This window comes from Electrophorus electricus, chromosome 2, assembly GCF_013358815.1.
Source record: "Electrophorus electricus isolate fEleEle1 chromosome 2, fEleEle1.pri, whole genome shotgun sequence".
NCBI lineage: Eukaryota > Metazoa > Chordata > Actinopteri > Gymnotiformes > Gymnotidae > Electrophorus > Electrophorus electricus.
The window spans coordinates 64,726-85,893 of NC_049536.1; the positions used below are offsets into that span (position 1 = coordinate 64,726).

The following is a 21,168-nucleotide window of genomic DNA, read 5'->3' on the forward strand; positions in this document are numbered from 1 at the left end:
CTAACCATAATGCAAACGCAACTAACCCTAACCCAATCCCAAACCCTAACCCAACTAACCCTAACTCAAACCCAATCCCTAACCCAACTAACCCCAACCTTAACCTAATAAATATTGCCTTTTGTTTTGATCTAACTGTTTGACATTCTGTTGTTTCACTAAATTCAATGGGCCTTGTATGGTCTTGTCAGTTTTCTTTATTATAACATGGAACCAAGTTAATTTGTGTGCTGCTAATAAACCCAACTGTGTAAAACAGTTTAGATTTTTGTCTTTAAACTTCAGAAGAAATGGATTTGTCTCATTGTTTCAGGTTTTATGAGAAATTCTCTGTCTCTAAATATTACAGTCCTTAATACACAGGGTAGGCCTTCAGACACAGGATAGAATAGTACTGTAACTTCAGAGTCTGCTTTATGGAGGTTCTCTCTGGTGTGGAAAGTGTCAGGCAGTCCTGCTTCACACACAATAGACCTTTAACTTATAACAGTTCCACTGTGCAGCTGAGAAACAACACACACAGGCACACACAGACACACACCTTAAAGTCATGTAAAACGTTTATTTCAAATACTGACAAAAAAAAAAAATCTCTCTCCACATCGCTTCACAAATGAGCCCACATCCTCTGTACATTTAATCATTACATTATCTGTCACCAGCCATTTCCTGTCCCCCAGTCATATGACACCCCATTCCCATGCACTGGTAGCCTCAGACAGGAAGTCCACACTTATATGCCTGGTTTGGGTTGTTATGGTACCAGCAGCAGTCCAAGTCCAGAGAGTGGAGAGTATCAGTGCGGGTAGAGTGAGAGAGTGTGTGTGTGTGTGTGTGTGTGTGTGTGTGTACCTAGCGCACAGGTCTTGCATGTGTGTAACTCAGCACACTATTTTGCAGACTCTAGAGCTTCTCCAATACAGGTTCCTAGGAAAGCCTGGGGTACAGTCTGTAAACTCTGATTACTGTGGTCATAGGGAAGCAGTGGACCTGACAGACATGACAAGTGAGAGGCAGCATAAGAAAGTGTTTGGCAGAGTGTGTGAAGGATGTGTCTCAATAAGCCTTCAGTTCTGTCAGTCTGTCAGTAGGCCAGAGGTCATCAGTTTACTGCACTCTTCAAACATTTCTGTTACTGAATCTCTAATGTTATTTTTACACTTGTAGTGAAGTACCCTTCTACAAGCCTGCAAGGCCCAGTTGTACAGGCCCATGGTACACATGGTTGTGGGTAGGACCATGACAGCAGCAACAGTTTGGCCACAGGAGCTGAACTACTTGCTTACATCCACAAAAACAAACAAAAGACCAAACTGAATCCAAACCACAAGCTAAACTGAAGCTAAATACAAGGAAATCAAAAACATCCCAATAAAAATAATCAAATTGACACTAGTGCCTTTTAAGCACCAGACACTTAAAAATAGTAAAGAAAATAGAGTGGTATGTTATTCATAGCACAAGCTAAATGTGAGTCAACACAGGTCGCCCAGCTCCACCCATATCCCTTTACTGCTTTTCTCTTTAAGGGGCTGGTTATGCCCACACCACCTGGATGCAGACGGAGGCTCAAATGTACATCTCATCTGCATGAAATAGCCCCATGGTTCCTCTAAATAACAAGTTACTCTGACATATAGGCCAACAGCGCCAATGCTAGACTCAGTCAGTGGTTCTGGGGCTGACTAGGTGGGTTCAAGGGCTTTTAGGGTGCAGAGAGTTACTGTCAGAGTTTAAGGGTCAAGAAGCCGGAGGAAGATAGTTCAACATCTGAGAGACAGGGAGAGTGTGAGAGAGTGTGAGAGAGTGTGTGTGAGTGAGAGAGAGAGAGAGAGAGAGAGAGAGAGAGAGAGAGAGAGAAGAATGTAAGAGGGAATAAAAGAAAAAACCCAAGGCTAAGAAAGAAAGCACCTTACATGCCCTTATTCAGAATATACCTTCTCCATACACACATGATGCAAACATGTGAGCACACACACTGCATGGAGTTTATACTTATGAGGAGAGAACACAGGAGCACAGAGCCTGCATTCCTTGCAGGCCATCACACAGTTAGTGATGTGTGTGTGTTAATGTTTGTTAATGTGTGTTGTCAGAGACAGAGAGCGACAGAGACGAGAGTGTGTTAAAGGGTTTGTTGCCACCCTACAGTGTATGCCATACAGGTCCACCCGTCATGACCACTGCTTTTAAGATCCTCAAAACTGCTGCATTTTTGACACTCTGTTTGAATCACAAGAAAAGACCTTCACCCTCTACTGAGTGACTAGGGTTAGGAGTCCCAGCTGGGTCCGTGCTGTCAACACAACTCTGTAAACAAGCCGTGAATATGATGCACCAAAAGGTCACATGATCCTAACCAACCAACAGGAGTGAAGGTATTCAAGATCAAGGTGATGGACTGTATTTTCCTTCTCTAATCCAGTGGCCTACTTCCTGTCTGTCTGACCTCTCATAGAGCCCCACCCACATTCCCTGCAAGTCCTCATGTCCCACCCCCTTTCTTTGATCACACCCCACAGAGTGCTGAAACTAAGGGATACTGCGAAGTTCACCAGAATGGCAGGCAGGAGGAACAGCAGAACACACACTAGAGGGGCTGAGTGAGACGAGGGCTATGGGGTGTATAGAGTAGAAGGCCCACAGTGGCCCCTGGTGGTGGGCTCCTGGACTCCTGCTCAACACAGAGCGCTTTGTGCTCGATGTGTGAATGTCCATGAGCAGCCTAGCAAGGTGCGTTTTTGTGTATGTGTCTCTGTAAAAGAGAGCGAAAGTGTGCATGTGTGTACGGGTGTGTGTGTCTCTGTTAAAGAGAGAGTGAAAGAGCGTGTGTGTTTGTGTGGGTGTGAGTGTCTGTTAAAGTGAAGGCCTGCAGCAAAGGGTGATTCAGAGTAAATGTAGAATATAGTAATTTTTGTTGCATGTAGTGTGTCGGGGTGTGTGGGTTTATCCTGCCAGTTTGCTGGTGACGAGAGAGGACTTCCTCTGGGGCAAGTCCTGAGGGGTGGGGATGTGGTCTCCTGTCACCAGGTTCTTGTCCGCCCCGCCCCCTGGGACCGGGAGCTGCTTATTCTTTATCTTCGCCTTGGCCATGTTATAGTCACCAGAGTCAAAGTACTTTTGCTAGGAGGGGTATAGAGAGAAGAGACATTAATTTAAATAACAGCTTTTTGTGTGTGTCTGTAGACCCTGAACAATTACACGTCTCTGGTGGCCTGGACAGCCCAGAAATCCTGTAATCCAAAGTGAAGCTTTAACTAGTGGTGGATGAATCAGGCTTTGGAGCTGTGACAGTAACAGTATTAAAGTCAGTCTGGACTTGGGAAAGCTGAAATTATGAACGAGTACAACTTGAGCAATTGAGGGTTAAGGGCTTTGCTCAGGGGCCCAAAAGTGGCAACTTGGCAGTGGTGGGGTTTGAACCAGCAACCTACAAGTCAAGTACCTTAACCACTGAGCTACCACTGCCAGAATACATAAACACATAATCTCAAGAGGCCCCTCTGATAAACACTATAATCAAACACTATAATCTACTTTCAAATCTTTGACCCTTTTCCCTGCACGTAGGTTTAGTAAGACAGGCAGTAGAACACACAAAGTGGCAATTAACCCTGTCTACAGGAATGCTCCGCCACCGCTAACTATAGTGAACAGCATCAGGAAATGGCCATGTGCCATTCGCAATTCTCAAAGTTAATTACAGTTTAGCAGGCTACAATTGAAATGCTTTGATCTAACTTTAATTTTAGGCCAAATGTGCAATAACTGAGGAGTTCAGTCAAGTACCCTACCTACCCCCAACCCTAATTAACCATAATCCTAGTTAACCCTAACCAACCCCAACCCTAGTTAACCCTAATCCTAGTTAATCCTCACTATCCCCAACCCTAGTTAACCCTAACTAACCCCGACCTTACTTAACCCTAATCCTAGTTAACCCTAATTAACCCCAACCCTAGTTAATCCTCACTATCCCCAAACCTAGTTAACCATAATCCTAGTTAACCCTAACTAACCCCAACCCTAGTTAACCCTAATTCTAGTTAACCCTAACCCCACCCTAATTAACCCTAATCTTAGTTAACCCTAACTAATCCCAACCTACTTAACCCTAATCCTAGTTAACCCTAACAAACCCCAACCCTAGTTAACCCCAGTCAACTGTAACCCCAACCCTAGTTAACACCAACCCGAACCCTCTTCTTGGTGTTGACTTACTATAATTTCATCTAGCCATGTTAACAGTGCCCTTAGCCTCTGCCCTTAGACTGAAAGAGAGAGAGGGAGAGAGAGAGATGTGGATCAGTCCATACTCCTTTCTGAAGTCTCTTCATGAGGAAGTCAGAGCCCCCAGGTTTCTGGCCCAGATTTGGGTATTTGGCCTTCAGTTTGGCCTCTTCTGCCTGCACGGGGTTACTCTCCTTCTCCTGGGAGTCCTGTAACACACAGGGCTCATGACGACATCACACAGGAACAATCCTACAAACAAATGAAAACATGTCCTGCCGCCCCCTTTCTTTGGTTACACCCCACAGAGTGCTGAAAGGGACACTACTAAGGTCACCAGAACAGCTAGTAGGAGGAACAGCAAAACACACTAGATAGGCTGAGTGAGAGGAGGGCTGTGGGGTGTATAGAGTAGAAGGCCCAGTGCCCCCTGGTGGTGGGCTCCTGTTCGACCACAAACAAAAGAAAACACCCCTGCTACCCCCCAATGCACCTGTGCCACCTGCTCTGTAAGTGTAATGAATCTTCAGAGTGTTAACCCACTGTTAACGCAGGGATCCCAGAGTGCCCTGCTAGGGTTAATCCTGCTGCTTTTCCTAGTGTTCAGAAACTATACACAACAAGAACACCAGTGTGCAAAAGGGTTAGGGGTCAGGGGTCAGGCTTGTAATAAATGTGTGGAACAAGAAAAAGGCTCAATATCAACAGCAGCTTTACTACAGCAACAGAAATGAAAAGAATGACAGCAGAAGGCTAGTCTGTACTTTTCTCAGATTTAAAATGCCTAATACCCATTTGGACTGGATATAAGTATCTCCAAAAACAACTCATAATAATTGCGAATAAGATCGATATAATGGGACCAGCCAGTCTGGAGTGTAGATCACAGATCTCTAAATAATCCCTGTGAAAAACACGCAGCAAAACTGAGCAGCCTTCAGTTCAGTACATCAGCTCAAGAGGCAGGTAGGATTTTCCTGAGCTCCCTTGTCCACGTCAAGGAAATGACATAAGGGAAAAAATTAAAGTAAGAAAATCAATGCCACATATTCTCCGAGTTAATGTGTGGGCTGGCAGTTCTTCTCACACACGCATGTTACGATTCCTATCAGACCACACTAGCCTCCATAACCCATGCCTCACACAGACCCAGTTTCAACTCAGTTTCAAAGGACGCCTATTGACCTGATCCCAGACAGCCTGGCCCATCACAGCGCGCCATCTCAGTCTCTCAATGTGCTTATTTAATAGCGCGTCGAACTACTCAGGGTAATATTATTTACTAAATATTATATTATTAATTATTCACTAAATATTTCGTTAGAACAACCGGAAGACATTTCTACACCATGACAACTATGGATGCCAATGAGGTTGCAACAAGCTGTGAGTGACAGTGTCCTAGGTCAATAAGAGCGAAGACTAGCTTCTATGCGGGGAGGGACTTCCACGCCTAACCCGAACCAGCCAAATATATTACAATAACTACCAAGTCACGATGTGGGCTTAGATTTTACTGTTACTTTACTGTTATTACGAGTACAATAACACGAGTGGGCCTGGCTGTTATTACAGAAAATAGCACGAGTGGGTCTGTCTGTAATTACAGTAAAATAACACGAGTGGGTCTGTGTTATAGTAAAATAACAGGAGTGGGACGTTGTTGTGCTGTCATTACAGTAAAATAACTCGTACGGGACGTTTTTGTGCTGTTATTACGGTAAAATAACTCGTTTTTGTGCTGTTATATGGTCACATTAGCGCAGAGCGTGCACACCCACACAGATGCGTGGAAAAGCCTAACCTGTCTACCCTACCTGTTTCTCTTCTCCGGACTCAAATTGAGTATCCGACTCCTGGTTTTCTGACGACATGTTTCTGAAAGCAGAAACGCTGAAGCGCCTTTTCGTCGTCTGAAAAGGGCAGCTTTACGCAGCCGGTGCTCTCTCTCCAACCAGCTACCCTGTCTTCTCAGCCAGTGCAAAATGGCGAGTCACAACGTCAGCCCAGTAGGCTGGACAAGAATGATGGACAAAACAGAAACCAATGCTAAAGCAGTACAGGTAATAAGCGTTGGACAGTGACCCAATAGCGCACTGCTTTACGTGCTGGGCGGGCTATATCCACTTTGGCGCAGACTCTTTTGAGTGACGGTGTCATCGCTGGTCCTAAACAAACCGTCTGTAAAAGAACCCTGGTACCAGGGCTACCAGGATTTATTTCTGATTTAATTACGTGAATAAATGTCGTCCGGCTATGATGCAAAGTGTGATCACGGTAAATAGATGCGTAAGACTGATAAATGGGCTATGTTAGTTCAAGATATCGACGTGCACCCCAAACACTATTACACAGATGACCCGAGCAGGTGTGTCTGTGACAGGAGCGTGCGATGATCAGTAGAGAAACAGCATTTACATGTATTTACAGTGAGAATCCGACCGTACTTCAGTAACACTAACATTCAAATGCCATATTATTCGCAAAAAACAAACAAACACTGGCAATGTTACATACAGAAAATGAAATTCGAAAGAAATATGCATCTAACATTGCCAATTTATCTATCTAGCTAATAAATGATAATAGTGTGTGTTTAAATAGGCGAATTCACTTGGCGTGCTCACATTTACAGTGGCACGCGGTAGGATTTACTTTGGCATGTGGTGTGGTGGCATGCATGCACAACTCTTTCATAACACAGTAACTGCGTTTCCTGCTTCACACGCTCACATTTGGTGGTTCTTTTATTTCATTTTCTTTTATTCACTTTCTAGTTTAAAGGAAATACAACTGCTCTCATCTGGACAGCTGTATTGAGTAATGTACTATTATGTATATCAGTAAAGGCCTTCTTGTCCTAAAATGCTAGGTATTCCATGTCACCGTAGCAGGTTACGGAGCCACTCCGCCCACGCCGGTAAAGGAACTTTGACGAGTAGGGCGTGTATTGCCGGCAAAGAAACAGGTTTTCTAACTTTAGTCGCTTTAGATCCGCGCCGTTCACAAAAGAGCAGGATTCCACACCACTGGTCGCAGAAACACTAAATTATTTATTATTCGTGTAGTGTCAGCAAAGTATAGGTAGGCTATTTAAGTTTTAAATATATATTTTTGTGTGTGAGGACCGCTCTTAAGTACTGCAGGACAGCTGTCTTTGTTCGCGATAAACGAGGTAAGTGTTATGTGTAAGAACACATCAGTCAGGAGGTTAATAACCTACTGACTAGTAAGAACATTAATTATGATGTTTAATGACAACAACAACGTACAATCAAACCGTTTTCCCCCATAATTTTCTGAAGTGGTACTTATTTGCTACACAGAGAATTATGTGAATTGATTATGGGGTACTCCTTTGCAATGGGAAGCTTACCAGTTCAAGTCGCCACTATTGGGTCCCTGAGCAAGACCCTTAACCCTCAATTACTCAAGTTGTATTCAGTCATAACTGTAAGTCGCTTTGGATAAACAAGTCAGATAAATGCTGTAAATGTAAATATGAAGGACTGAGTAAAGCACTTCTCTTATTTATTGTGACCAAAGCATATGGAGGCAGAAAGCATTCATACTCTCACTGCAGACCTTTTTAGTTCAGACACAAACATTCATCACCACAGAGTCTAGTTCTCCCGCAGACAAAGAGTGAGTTTATCTCCTCAGGCAAATTCAAATTATGTATTTGAATGTGAAGAGTCCACACTTCCACCTTAAAACTCAACAGGCCCTTTCACCAGGACTTCAACATCTTGGGAAACACACTCTTTTATCTAGTGTTTACCAAACATTTCTTTATTCAGTCATAATGCTGTATTCTGTGAAACAATGTTTCTATATAAGTGCAATATCCTATGTTATACCATAGTATGTCATAGCCACTGTATTCCATATTAAGGTGATGTATTCTCTGCCAGGGAACTGCTTTTATGTCATAGTGCTCTGATCTTTGTCACAGTGCTGTGTTCTATGTCATAGTGTCTGATCTATGTCAAAGTGTTGTGTTGTAGTGCTGTGATCTGTGTCATAGTGTTCTATGTCATAGTGCTGTGATCTATGTCATGGTGTTATATTCTGTCATAGTGCTATGATGTATAAAATAGTGTTATGTTCTGTGTCATATTGCTGTGATGTATGACATAGTGTTGTATTTTATGTCATAGTGCTGTGAGGTATGACAGTATTATATGCTATATCATAGTGCTATTATGTTCTGTCATAGTGCTGTGCTGTTTGACAGTGTCGTGTTCTGTCATAGTTCTGTGATGTATGACATAGTGTTATGTTCTGCAATAGTGCTGCAATCTATATCACAGTCATATGTTCCATGTCATAGTGCTATGATCTGTCATAGTGCTATGTGCTATTGTAATCAGAAGTTCTATCATTTTGTGACTTCATTCAGTGTTTGAAGTCACAGTGCTCTTTTCAGGGGGTTTTCAGATTCTGTTCTGGGGCCCCACTGGCCTGCATTTTAACACTCTGCACCAACACCCTCCATCCAACCTCTGAGCCAGATAGAGTTGATGAGCTGGTTCAGGTCTTCTAGAGCAGTGACATTTTTAAAATGTACAGAGCCAAAGTGTGTAAGGACTAGAGTTTTAAAAATCCAGAATACCACACTATGACAGTGAATATTGCATGATACACAAAATAACAGAATGCCAATTATTTTATGTCTTCCTGCTGCATTTTAAGTAATTTTGCTATGTTCTGTGCCATAGCACTGTGCTGTTAGTCGTAGTACTGTGTTCTGTCATACAGCTATGTTCTGTGTCACAGAGCTGTGTTCTGTTTCGTAAAGCTGTGTTCTACCCAGCTACCCAGGTGCTTGTGCAGTCTCTTTTGATCTCAAAGCTAGACTACTGCAAATCGCTACTTGCTGGTCTTCCTCTAAGTGCCATCAACCTCTACAACTTGTCCAGAATGCATCAGCATGACTGATCTTCAATCTTCCGAAGTTCACACATTACTCCACTGCTGCGCTCCCTTCATTGGCTCTCTGTAGCTGCACGCATCAGATTTAAAATCTTGATGCTTGCCTACAAAGCTAAAAATGGACCAGCCACTTCATACATGAGGTCAATGGTCAAAGCCCGATCCGTACCTCGAGTACTTCGAACCTCAAGTACGGCTTGGCTTGAAATACCTTGCTTCAGGTCTCATGGATGACAGGCATCGAGACTATTTTCTTTCCTGACTCCAAGATGGTGGAATGAACTCCCACTTGCTGTTCAGACAGCAGAGTCCCTTGCAGTCTTCAAACGCAGACTGAAGATCCATCTATTTGCAGAATATTTAAAGGACAACTGACACTGCTCACATATTGACTGACTAAATTAATACTTACTGTAGGGTATTGTTTATGTTGTTTAACAAACTCTAGCACTTATTGTTTATAGCACTTATCATTGTTTAAGATAGACCTGTATTTTGTACTTCTAGGTATGAGCATTCATCCCTATATTCTACAGTATTCTAGTTCATTGGTATGTCTGATTCTAACCTACTGTACTAGAATATATTCTATGAGTAAATGACAGCACTTTTGTAAGTTGCTCTGGATAAGAGTGTCTGCTAAATGCTGTAAATGTAAATATAAATGTTCTGTGTCATAGAGCTGTTTTCTGTCTTAGAGCTTTGTTCTGCCTCATACAGCTGTGTTCTGTGTCAAACAGCTGTTCTGTCATAGAGCTGTGTTCTGCCTCATACAGCTGTGTTCTGTGTTGTAGAGCTGTATTCTGTCATAGAGCTGTGTTCTACCTCATACAGCTTTATTCTGTGTCAAACAGCTGTGTTCTGCCTCATAGAGCTGTGTTTTGTCATACAGCTGTATTTTGTTTCACAGTGTTCTATGGCTGCATATCTGCTCTTGGTGTGACTCTGGTGTTGCTGTATTCTATGACATATGTTTGCAGCAGTCTCTGGGCCAAAAGGAGCATTTCTGTCTGAAAAACGTCTCATGGTCCTATGTTTGTCAGGTGCAGCAAGTGCTCCTAAGATTAGCTTTAGGGTCAAGGTCAGGGTGAGGAACGCATTGATAGATGAGTAGATTTTTCATCTGTGATCTTATTTCTACCAGCCATGTAATCCAGTGTCTGTCTTTGTTGTTTTCTTCCACATGCTCTACACAGTTTATCTGGACATATCAAGTACATGTGGTACCAACATGTAGTCTCCAGTATCCAATTAGCATATTCCAGCAGATCATAAAGTGACAGGGCAGGACTAATCAAGCACACATAAATATTTACACAACACAGTAAACATCATCTAGTCATACCCAGCTGTGGTAAGACAACAGGGTTCAAAATTTTTTAAAAATAAGATAAGGTTTCACTAACACTATCAAACCTTTCATTTGGTTCGGTGGGTAGCAGAATGACAACTCTGACTAAGAGGAATCGGCGTTCTGACACGCCTCTGGAGAGGCGGAGTTCAAACGAAGAGGAGGGACAGAGGGGCGGGGCCACAGATGATGATGTAGATGACTCTAAAGGACTACGATTCACTCTGATGGAGGAGGTGCTTCTGCTCGGGCTAAAAGATAAAGCGGTACACAAACACACACCCACACCCACGTACACACACACACTCACACACATGAACTCATGTGCACACACACACACACAGACACACACACACACTTGAACATATACACACATTAACACACACACACATGAACATACACACACGAACAGATACACACATTAACACATACACACACACGAACCCACACACACATATGAACATATACACACATTAACACATACATACACCATGAACACAAACACACATTAACACAAACACGAACACATATATACACACACACACAAGAACACATGGACACATATATACACACACACACAAACATATACACACACATTAACAAATACACACATACACAAACACACACCATGAACAACCATGAACACATACAAACACACACACACATACACACAAGCATATACACACACGAACACACACACACACACACACACACACACACATTAACATATACTCACACACACAAATTAACACATGTACACACACACATACACATGAACACATATGAACGCACACATAAATGAACACATACACACACACGCGGAGAAAGATGTACACTCACATACGTCTACATACATGCATAGGTATGTACACACACACACAAATACTTGCACACATACCTGCACATACAAACTCACACACACACATTCATTCATCTGCACATAGGTGCACACACTCACTCACCTAGACACAGGTGTACACAAACGGACGCATGCATGCACACACATAATCAACATACATGCTCTCACACACACAGCCACACACAGTATACTGTCTGTAGTGCACACTGTTTGAAGTATATACTGTCTGTAGTTCATGCACTTTTCTCTGCTGTAAATATACGTTCTGCTGTATGTACATACTGTCTGCAGTAAACAGTCCTCAGTACATACTGTTTGCAGTTCATATAGTCTAAACTATATCCTGTACTGCACTACACACTCTGCAGTATTTAGTTTTCAGTACATACACACAAAATATTCACACACACTAACACTGCATGTGCAAACACACACACAATCAATAACACACACGTGTCCACACAACACAACACCAGCTCACATGCACACAGTTCACCCTCTCGGCAGTACATAATATCTACAGTACATATACAATACATATGCATACAGTCTACAGTACACACTATCTGCTGTACATACTCTTTGCTGTACTCTTATTACTCAGCTCCAATAAGTCATGTTGAGGTTCAGACAGCTCTAATATCACCATTACTGCTGTTGTGTGAGACTTCAGGCTGCACAGCTGAACAGGTTTCTGTTCTGTTTCTGCTATTTGTGTTTAAACAATCTGAGCAAACATCCTGGGTACTATTTGATTACTGCTGTACATTCTAAACTCTGTGTGTGTGTGTGTGTGTGTGTGTGTGTGTGTGTGTGTGTGTGTGTGTGTGTGTGTGTGTGTGAGAGAGAGAGAGAGAGAGAGAGAGAGAGAGAGAGAGAGAGAGAGAGAGAGAGAGAGAGAGAGAGAGAGAGCGAGCGAGAGAGCAACAGACAGACATGTCTGGGTGGGAACTCCAATTCTGGGACAGTTTCTGTAGTGGTGTAGTGACTCTTGATTTGACACATCTCATCAAATCTCCATACTTATTCACTTATTAAATCTCCATACTTATTCACTTATTCATAAAAAATTACTTGAATCTGAAGCAGTAACCCAAAATAAACGCATATTACTATGACTTTGTGGTTGCCAAGTGTCCAGCTTCAGATTGAAAAGTCCAGTTTTCAGATTCGTTGTCCTGGCTTTATTTGTGCGGATTAGCTGTGCAATGCCACAAAGAGCAAAAAAGCAAGGCTACACTGTTAAGTCAGATTCATTCATCTCACATTTTATAGCACACATTGTCACAGAGCAGTTTGACAAATGTTTGGGTCCAGAGTTCAAGCAGTAATGACCGTGGTAGGACCAACAGGAAAGCCATTGTCCTGAGTTATACCTACTCCTAACACCTAACCCTAATCCTAATCCTAACACCTAACCCTAACCCTAACCTAACAGGGAAACCATCGTCCTGAGTTAACCATAACCCTAACCCTATCCCTCATGGGTTTACCCTAACCCTAACCCATCCTCCTGGGTTAACCCTAATTCTAACACCTAACCCTAACCCTAATCCTAACACCTAACCCTAACTCTCATGGGTTTACCATAACCTTAACCCATCCTCAAAACAGAGGTAAACTTTTTTTTTCGTTCTTGAGGTAGGATAATAAAATCTTTAAATTTGATACTGACAAAATACATAATTTTAAAATACAAAAGCTGCATTACTAGATTTGACAACTTTATGCAACTAGAGGGAGTGCAACTAACCTTTTGCCATTTAGACTTAATTGGCAAAAACATGTTTTTGTATACTGCAGCAGCTATGTGGAACAAACTTCTGGTTTTTCTTAAACAATTACAAGTTCAGAGTAGTTTTAAACATGCATTGGCTAAATGGCTGTTTATTTACCATTAAGTTGTAATATTTTAATGGAATTTCCAGTTGCTGTTTCTTGCCTGACTGACTTGCCTGACTGACTGTTTATGATATATCAACTTTATTTTTCTTTTACAGTGTAAATATGCCAGCATCTTCAGTGTTTTTCCTCAGCATTTTTTGTTTAACATTTCTGTATGTATGCAGTTTTATGTTTATTCATTATTATTGTTAAATCTATCCATTTGTTTACCTGGTGTAGGGTGTTGTGCAACCAGTTTCTCCCACCTCAGCCAACAATCAATATCACTACATTTTCCAGAATCCTGTTCATAACAAGGAGCAACATTCCACCAATCACAGATCACTTACTCGGTCATCCTCACCTGACTATTGAATTCACCTGTTCCTTATTAACCGTGCTTATTTAAGACCATCTGTTTCTTAGGAACCCCTGTTGGGTGTCTGGCCTTTTCCCTCTATTCTCTCCATTTGGTTGTATTTCATTCTCTGGATATTGGATTTTTGGACTGGCTCTCTCACTAGTGTTTTGGATTCTCCCTCTAACTATATTCTCTGCATAAATAAACTTCTTCCATTCATCTGTGAGTGTCTTTCCTGTTCTGAACATTGCATAGGGATTAGATTTATTTATTTATTGTTATTGTTTATTTTAGTTAGATTCCTAGGTTAAATACCCTACTTCATTTATGTGATCCCCTCTGTCCCCAGGGAGAGAACAACCATGTGTTAACATCCCAAAGATATGAGTCTCTTCAACTGAAAGATAACAGAGTTGCAGAAGAAGCATGATGGGTTCTGTGAAAGTTCTTTCACTTCACATCCACACTGCCCACATTTGCTGCCCGCCCCCTTACACCACACTGACCTCTGACCAGCCTTAACACAGGTTTACTTACACCACAATGACCCCTGACCAGCCTTAACAAAGGTTTATTTATACTGTACTGACCCCTGACCAGCCTTAACACAGGTTTATTTACACCACAATGACCACTGACCAGCCTTAACATGGGTTTATTTACACCACACTGACCACTGAGCAGCCTTAATACAGGTTTATTTACACTACACTGACCACTGACCAGCCTAAACACAGGTTAATTTAAACCACACTGACCAGCCTCAACACAGGTTTATTTACACCACACTGACCACTGTTTGTTAAAAGGTTAGGGTTAGGGCTTAGGGTCTTTGTGAAGCTCAGATATGTCTATGGGAAGGTTAGGGTTAGGTGTTAGGGTCTTTGTGAAGCTCTGATATATCTATGGGTTAGGGTTAGGGGTTAGGGTCTTTGCGGAACAAGACATATCCATGGGATTACAAGGAATAATTGGTTTCCTTAAGCCTCTAAGTGTCTAGATGGAGTTCTTTTGACCTGTAGAACGAGCAAGGGTGTATGTGTGTGTTCTGATAACATACTGTGATGGTGTGCTTTCTGATGACATGTGTGTCTGTGTATGTATGTGCTCTGATAGCTCTGATTGTGTGAGTGTTCTAATGGACTATGCGTGTGTGTGTGTGTGTGTGTGTGTGTGTGTGTGTGTGCATTCTATTGTAATATATGTGTGTGTGTGTGTGTGTGTGTGTGTGTGTGTGTGTGTGTGTGTGTATTCCAATGTAATATGTGTGTGTGTGTGTTCTGATGCTGGGCGTCAGGGTTATACTTCATTCTGGAATGACTGCATCTCGTCTGGCCTGAGGGGGGCCATGTTGGTGGAGCTGGCACTGAGGGGGAGAATTCACCTCGAACCCCAGACCACTAGAAAGAGGAAACTACTGGACCGCAGGGTATTCTCTCTCACACATACACACACACACACACACACACACAATCCACCTTGAACGCCAGACCATGAGAAAGAGGAAACTACTGGACCGCAAGGTATTCTCTCTCTCTTTCTCTCTCTCTCTCTTTCTCTCTCTCTCGCTCTCTCACACACACATGCACACACACGCACACACACAGGGTTAGGGTTAGGGGTTAGGGTTATTTCAGCACTCCTTACACATGTGTATACCCTGCACTAGGGTTAGGGTTAGGGGTTAGGGTTAGGGTTAGTGTTGGTGTTAGTGTTAGCATTAGGGTTAGGGGTTAGGGTTAGGGTTATTTCAGCACTCGGGTTAGGGTTAGAGTTATTTCAGCACTCCTTAGATATGTGTATACCCTGCACTATAGCTCTTTTCAAAGTGTGTAAACAAATATCACAAGTTGCAGGCAGGGTAAGCAGGGATAGTGTTCCAGTTTAGGTCCCGCTACACTAAATACTAGAGTAAGGGACAGAGAATGAATGTAAAGTTACGTCTTGTAGGTGGAGAATAAAATATCCAGGCCGGCATTGTGAGGTCTGTCAACACACTGGGCCCCAGTTTATATGTTGGGCTCTAGTGTGTGTAAGAGTGTGTATCGTAGTATAGTAGTTTGTATAATAATGTTTGTAGTGGTTTAGTAGTGTGAGTAGTGTGTGTCATAGTATGTGTCGTATTCTAGTAATGTTAATGTGTGTAATAGTGTGCATGATAGTGTTTGTAGAAGTTTATTAGTGTGTGTACTGTTGTGTGTAGTAGGCTGTGTAGTAGTGTGTGTAGTAGTCTGAGTAATAGTAGTGTGTGTAGTAGTCTGAATAATAGAAATGTGTGTAGTAGTGTGTAGTAGTCTGAGTAATAGTAGTGTGTGTAATAGTGTGTGTAGTAGTCTGAGTAATAGTAATGTGTGTAGTAGTTTGAGTAATTGTGCAGTAGTGTGTGTAGTAGCATATGTAGTAGTCTGAGTAATTGTGCAGTAGTGCGTGTAGTAGTGTATAAAGTGCTGTGCCTGTGTCACAAGAAAGAGTGTGTGTTTTACCCTGTTCTCATACCTCTTCAGTAATGTGACCTGTTTTGCTAGTAGGGCTTGTCTCCTTCTCAACCAGTGATCATGAATCATCAAAATCACTCAGTCTCCAGTAAACACACACACATCATCACAAATACTACAAACACACACACACACACACACACACACACACACACACACACACACACACACACACACACACACACACACACAAACGTACACACTACAGGCATGTACCATCACACACCACACACATGCCATCATACACACTACACACACACACACACCATAATACACACTACACACACATACACCATGAAACACACCATACACACTACACACACGCCATCATACACACTACACACACATGCCATCATACACACGACACACTACACACACACACACACACCATGAAACACACCATACACACTACACACACATACCATCATACACACTACACACACACACACACACACACACCATGAAACACACCATACACACTACACACATACCATCATACACACAGCACACACACCATAATACACACTACACACACATACCATCATACAAACCACACACACATACATTACACCCCATACCATCATACACACCATAATACACACCATAGACACTACACACACATACCATCATACACACTACACACACACACCATAATACACACTACACACACACATACCACACATACACACAAGACACACACATACCATGAAACACACCATACACACTACACACACATACCATCATACACACTACAAACACATACCATCATACACACAAGACACACACATACCATGAAACACACCATACACACTACACACACATACCATCATACACACTACATACACATACCATCATACACACTACACACACACACACCATAATACACACTACACACACACACACACACCATGAAACACACCATACACACTACACACGCAATCATACACACTACACACACGCCATCATACACACTACATACACACACACACACACACACCATGAAACACACCATACACACTACACACACATACCATCATACACACTACACAAACACACACACACACACCATGAAACACACCATACACACTACACACACATACCATCATACACACAGCAAACACACCATAATACACACTACACACACATACCATCATACAAACCACACACACATACATTACACCCCATACCATCATACACACCATAATACACACCATAGACACTACACACACATACCATCATACACACTACACACACACACACACACACCATAATACACACTACACACACATACCACACATATCATCATACACACTACACACTACACACACATACCACACATATCATCATACACACTACACACTACACACACATACCACACATATCATCATACACACTACACACTACACACACATACCATCATACACACCACACACACACACACACACACCATGAAACACACCATCATACACACTACACACACATATCATCATACACACTACACACACACACCATAAAACACACTACATATACACACACAAACACCATTAAACACACCATACACACTACACACACATACCATCATACACACTACACACACATACCATCATACACACAAGACACACACATACCATGAAACACACCATACACACTACACACATACCATCATACACACTACATACACATACCATCATACACACTACACACACACACACACCATAATACACACTACACACACACACACACACACACCATGAAACACACTACACACACATACCATCATACACACTACACACACACACACACCATCGTACACACTACACACACACACACCATCGTACACACTACACACACAGCATCATACACACAAGACACACACACACCAGGAAACACACCATACACACTACACACACATACCATCATATACACTACACACACACACCATCATACACACTACACACACATACCATCATACACACTGCACAGACACACACCATGAAACACACCATACACACTAAACACATACCATCCTACACACGTACCATCATACACACTGCACACACACCATCATACACACTACACACACATACCGTCATACACACTACACACAGACACCATCATACACACTACACACACATACCATCATACACACTGCACAGACACACACCATGAAACACACCATACACACTAAACACATACCATCCTACACACATACCATCATACACACTGCACACACACCATCATACACACTACACACACATACCGTCATACACACTACACACAGACACCATCATACACACTACACACACATACCATCATACACACTACATACTACACACACACCGTCATAAACACTACACACATACCATCATACCATCATATACACTACAAACACACACCATCATACACACTACACACATACTATTATACACATTACACACACTCATCTTTCCTCTGTCCACTCCTCTCCTCCCTCTCTTTCCTGTCCTCTCCTGTCCTGTCTCCAGGTATTGTTTATATCAGCTGCCCCAACAGGAGATGTATTGCTGGATGAGGCACTGAAGCACATCAAGAACACACAGCCTCCAGAGACCGTGACCAGCTGGATTGATCTACTCACAGGTGACAATAACTTGTGTGTGTGTGTGTGTGTGTGTGTGTGTGTGTGTGTGAGTGTGAGAGAGAGAGAGATTGTGTGTGTGGTGTGTGTATGTGTTTGTGTGTGTTCTAATGTCTATTTTTCATGCAGGGGAATCCTGGAACCCTCTGAAGATGCACTTCCAGATACAACAGGTGCGTGAACGTTTGGCCAAGAGCCTGGTAGAGAAGGGTGTCCTAACGACGGAGAAGCAGAACTTCGTGCTGTTTGACGTGACGACGCACCCCCTGGTGGACAGTGGGGAGAAGGAGCGTCTTCTGCAGCGCCTGCAGGCCTCACTGCTGGACCGCTGGACTAGTGACCTGCAACACGTACCCCCACGCAGCCTCGCCCTGCTGCTGCTGGCCCAAGCCTCCAACGTGCTTGACGACGCCCTCACATCACTTCCCGATGACAACTATGAAACCGCCACTCAGCGAACCCAGCGCCTACTGGATGCCAACCCTGACCTGCAGAGTGCAAAGGTCACAACCCCTGGTGAGGAGATGATCTGGGCAGTGATGGCTGCCTTTAACAGACGCTGAAAAAATCCCACAGCACCCCCTACTGACTCACCAGCAAGAAAACTAATGATTGGCTGTGTGGGGCTCTTAAGTAGATGATGTAATGCCCACATGAGGTGTCAAAGTTTTGCATTTGTACCATTTTTAAATCTGCGAGACAGGAGCTGAGAAGTTGAACTGTGAAAGGTGAAGGTAAAACTCACCTTGAGCTGCTGCTGTGTACGCGCTGATATGAGGAGGTGGAGGCTGGACACTCTTGTCTGGTTTTGTTTTTTATACATTTAACTTTGTTGCTATGACATTTATATTTACTGAAAGTTTCTGGTGTGTAACAGGTCTGAGTGCAGTTACTGTCCAGTATATCTGTAAGAATCATACATGATCATGGCATTAGTGTTAGTTATAAAACTATATCCATATTTTATATAATTATGGGCTCATTAACATACAATAACACACACGCATGTGTGTTAGGGTTCCCAATCCCCTAATGGGTGGGTTTAGGGTTTAGGGGTTTGGGTTCCCAATCTTCTACTGGCTGGGTTTAGGGATTAGGGGTTAGGGTTCCCAATCTGTACATTTATTTTCCCAGACTGCTCCAGTAGCTAAAAAATAAAAACACTTCCATACACTTATGAATGTCACAGACTTCTACATGCACCAGTGTCTATTGAACACTGCAGTCAAAGTCCATTTAGATGAGATATTTATGTTTACATTTACAGCATTTAGCAGACGCTCTTGTCCAGAGCGACTTACAAAAGTGTTTTGTCATTTACTCATTATGCCTAGAAGGAATTACAGAATGAGCACAGAATGAGTGCAACACCAGCAATCTGTGCTCAAAGCATTCAGTTAATCAATAGTAGTATTAATATTAATATTAATATTAATATTAATAAGTGTAGGATTAGTGTTCATTTAAATGCTCCACAAATAGATAAGTCTTCAGTCTGAATTTGAAGGTGTCAGGGGACTCTGCTGTTCAGACAACCAGCAGAAGTTTGGTCTTGTGGATGTTTGTTCTTTAAAAGTGAAAATATATTTTCATCTTTTTTTAGTGGTAACTTTAAAGGAACAATAAGTTCTTTTTACCACCAAAAAGTAGCAAGCAATATTTATGAAATGTATTATTTTATTATTGTTATATTTTTTTCTATAAACTACAGCTCACATAAGAATCAAGTTTCTTTGTAGTCCTCAAATGAACCAGTTTATGATCCATATAGCAGGTCCCCGACATGGCAGCCATGATTAAAATAGATTTTGGACAGAAAATCTGAAACATCCACACCACTAGGTGTCAGTATAATGGCTGCTTCATAATGTAAGGAAGAATGATTGGAATGATGATTGGAACAATTTACTCCTGTAAATTGGTTGCAATGCTCTTATTTTTGTGTCATAGCTTGCTGATCCGTTTTATTGACACTAGGTGGCTACTGTGAATAGCCTTTGATTATGGTTTGGGGGGAAAAGCATGTTTACAAGGCTTCTCTGTGCTAATGTGCAGTTTTCCATGACAGTAGATGGATTCAATTCAGTAACAATAATTTCTTTAAAGCATAACAGCATTTAGATAATGATTCAGAAGGGTTTAATAGTAATGATTCAGAAGGGTTTCCATCATCTGTGCACACAATGTAACACACACCAGAGGGTAATCTCACACCAGAGGATAAACTCACACCAGAGGGTAATCTCACACCAGAGGGTAAACTCACATCAGAGGGTAATCTCACATCAGAGACTAATCTCTTTTAGAATTTATAATCCACAGACTGGGCAGTTCTTCATTTTGTTCCCTTAACTTCTTTCTTATGTATTATGCTTTATGTCTTATGTCATCTGTCTTATGCTTTATGTTCTGTACCTGATGTTTTATGTGATTTGT

At 42.1% G+C, this 21,168-nt stretch overlaps 2 protein-coding genes across 2 annotated transcripts; one reads left to right on the forward strand and one right to left on the reverse strand.

Annotated features, from left to right (window-relative positions):
• Positions 1-542: 542 nt before the first annotated feature.
• Positions 543-6,229, reverse strand: ensaa (endosulfine alpha a). The gene is made up of 3 exons (XM_027030176.2): positions 6,048-6,229; positions 4,317-4,439; positions 543-3,123 (listed from the first exon to the last, which is right to left on the reverse strand). Exons 1-3 carry the CDS (start codon positions 6,102-6,104, stop codon positions 2,947-2,949), a joined length of 357 nt encoding a protein of 118 aa, XP_026885977.1. The 5' UTR covers positions 6,105-6,229; the 3' UTR covers positions 543-2,946.
• Positions 6,230-10,608: 4,379 nt separating this feature from the next.
• Positions 10,609-19,295, forward strand: golph3l (golgi phosphoprotein 3-like). The gene is made up of 4 exons (XM_027030184.1): positions 10,609-10,782; positions 14,918-15,049; positions 18,620-18,734; positions 18,862-19,295. Exons 1-4 carry the CDS (start codon positions 10,609-10,611, stop codon positions 19,293-19,295), a joined length of 855 nt encoding a protein of 284 aa, XP_026885985.1.
• The last annotated feature ends 1,873 nt before the right edge of the window (positions 19,296-21,168 follow it).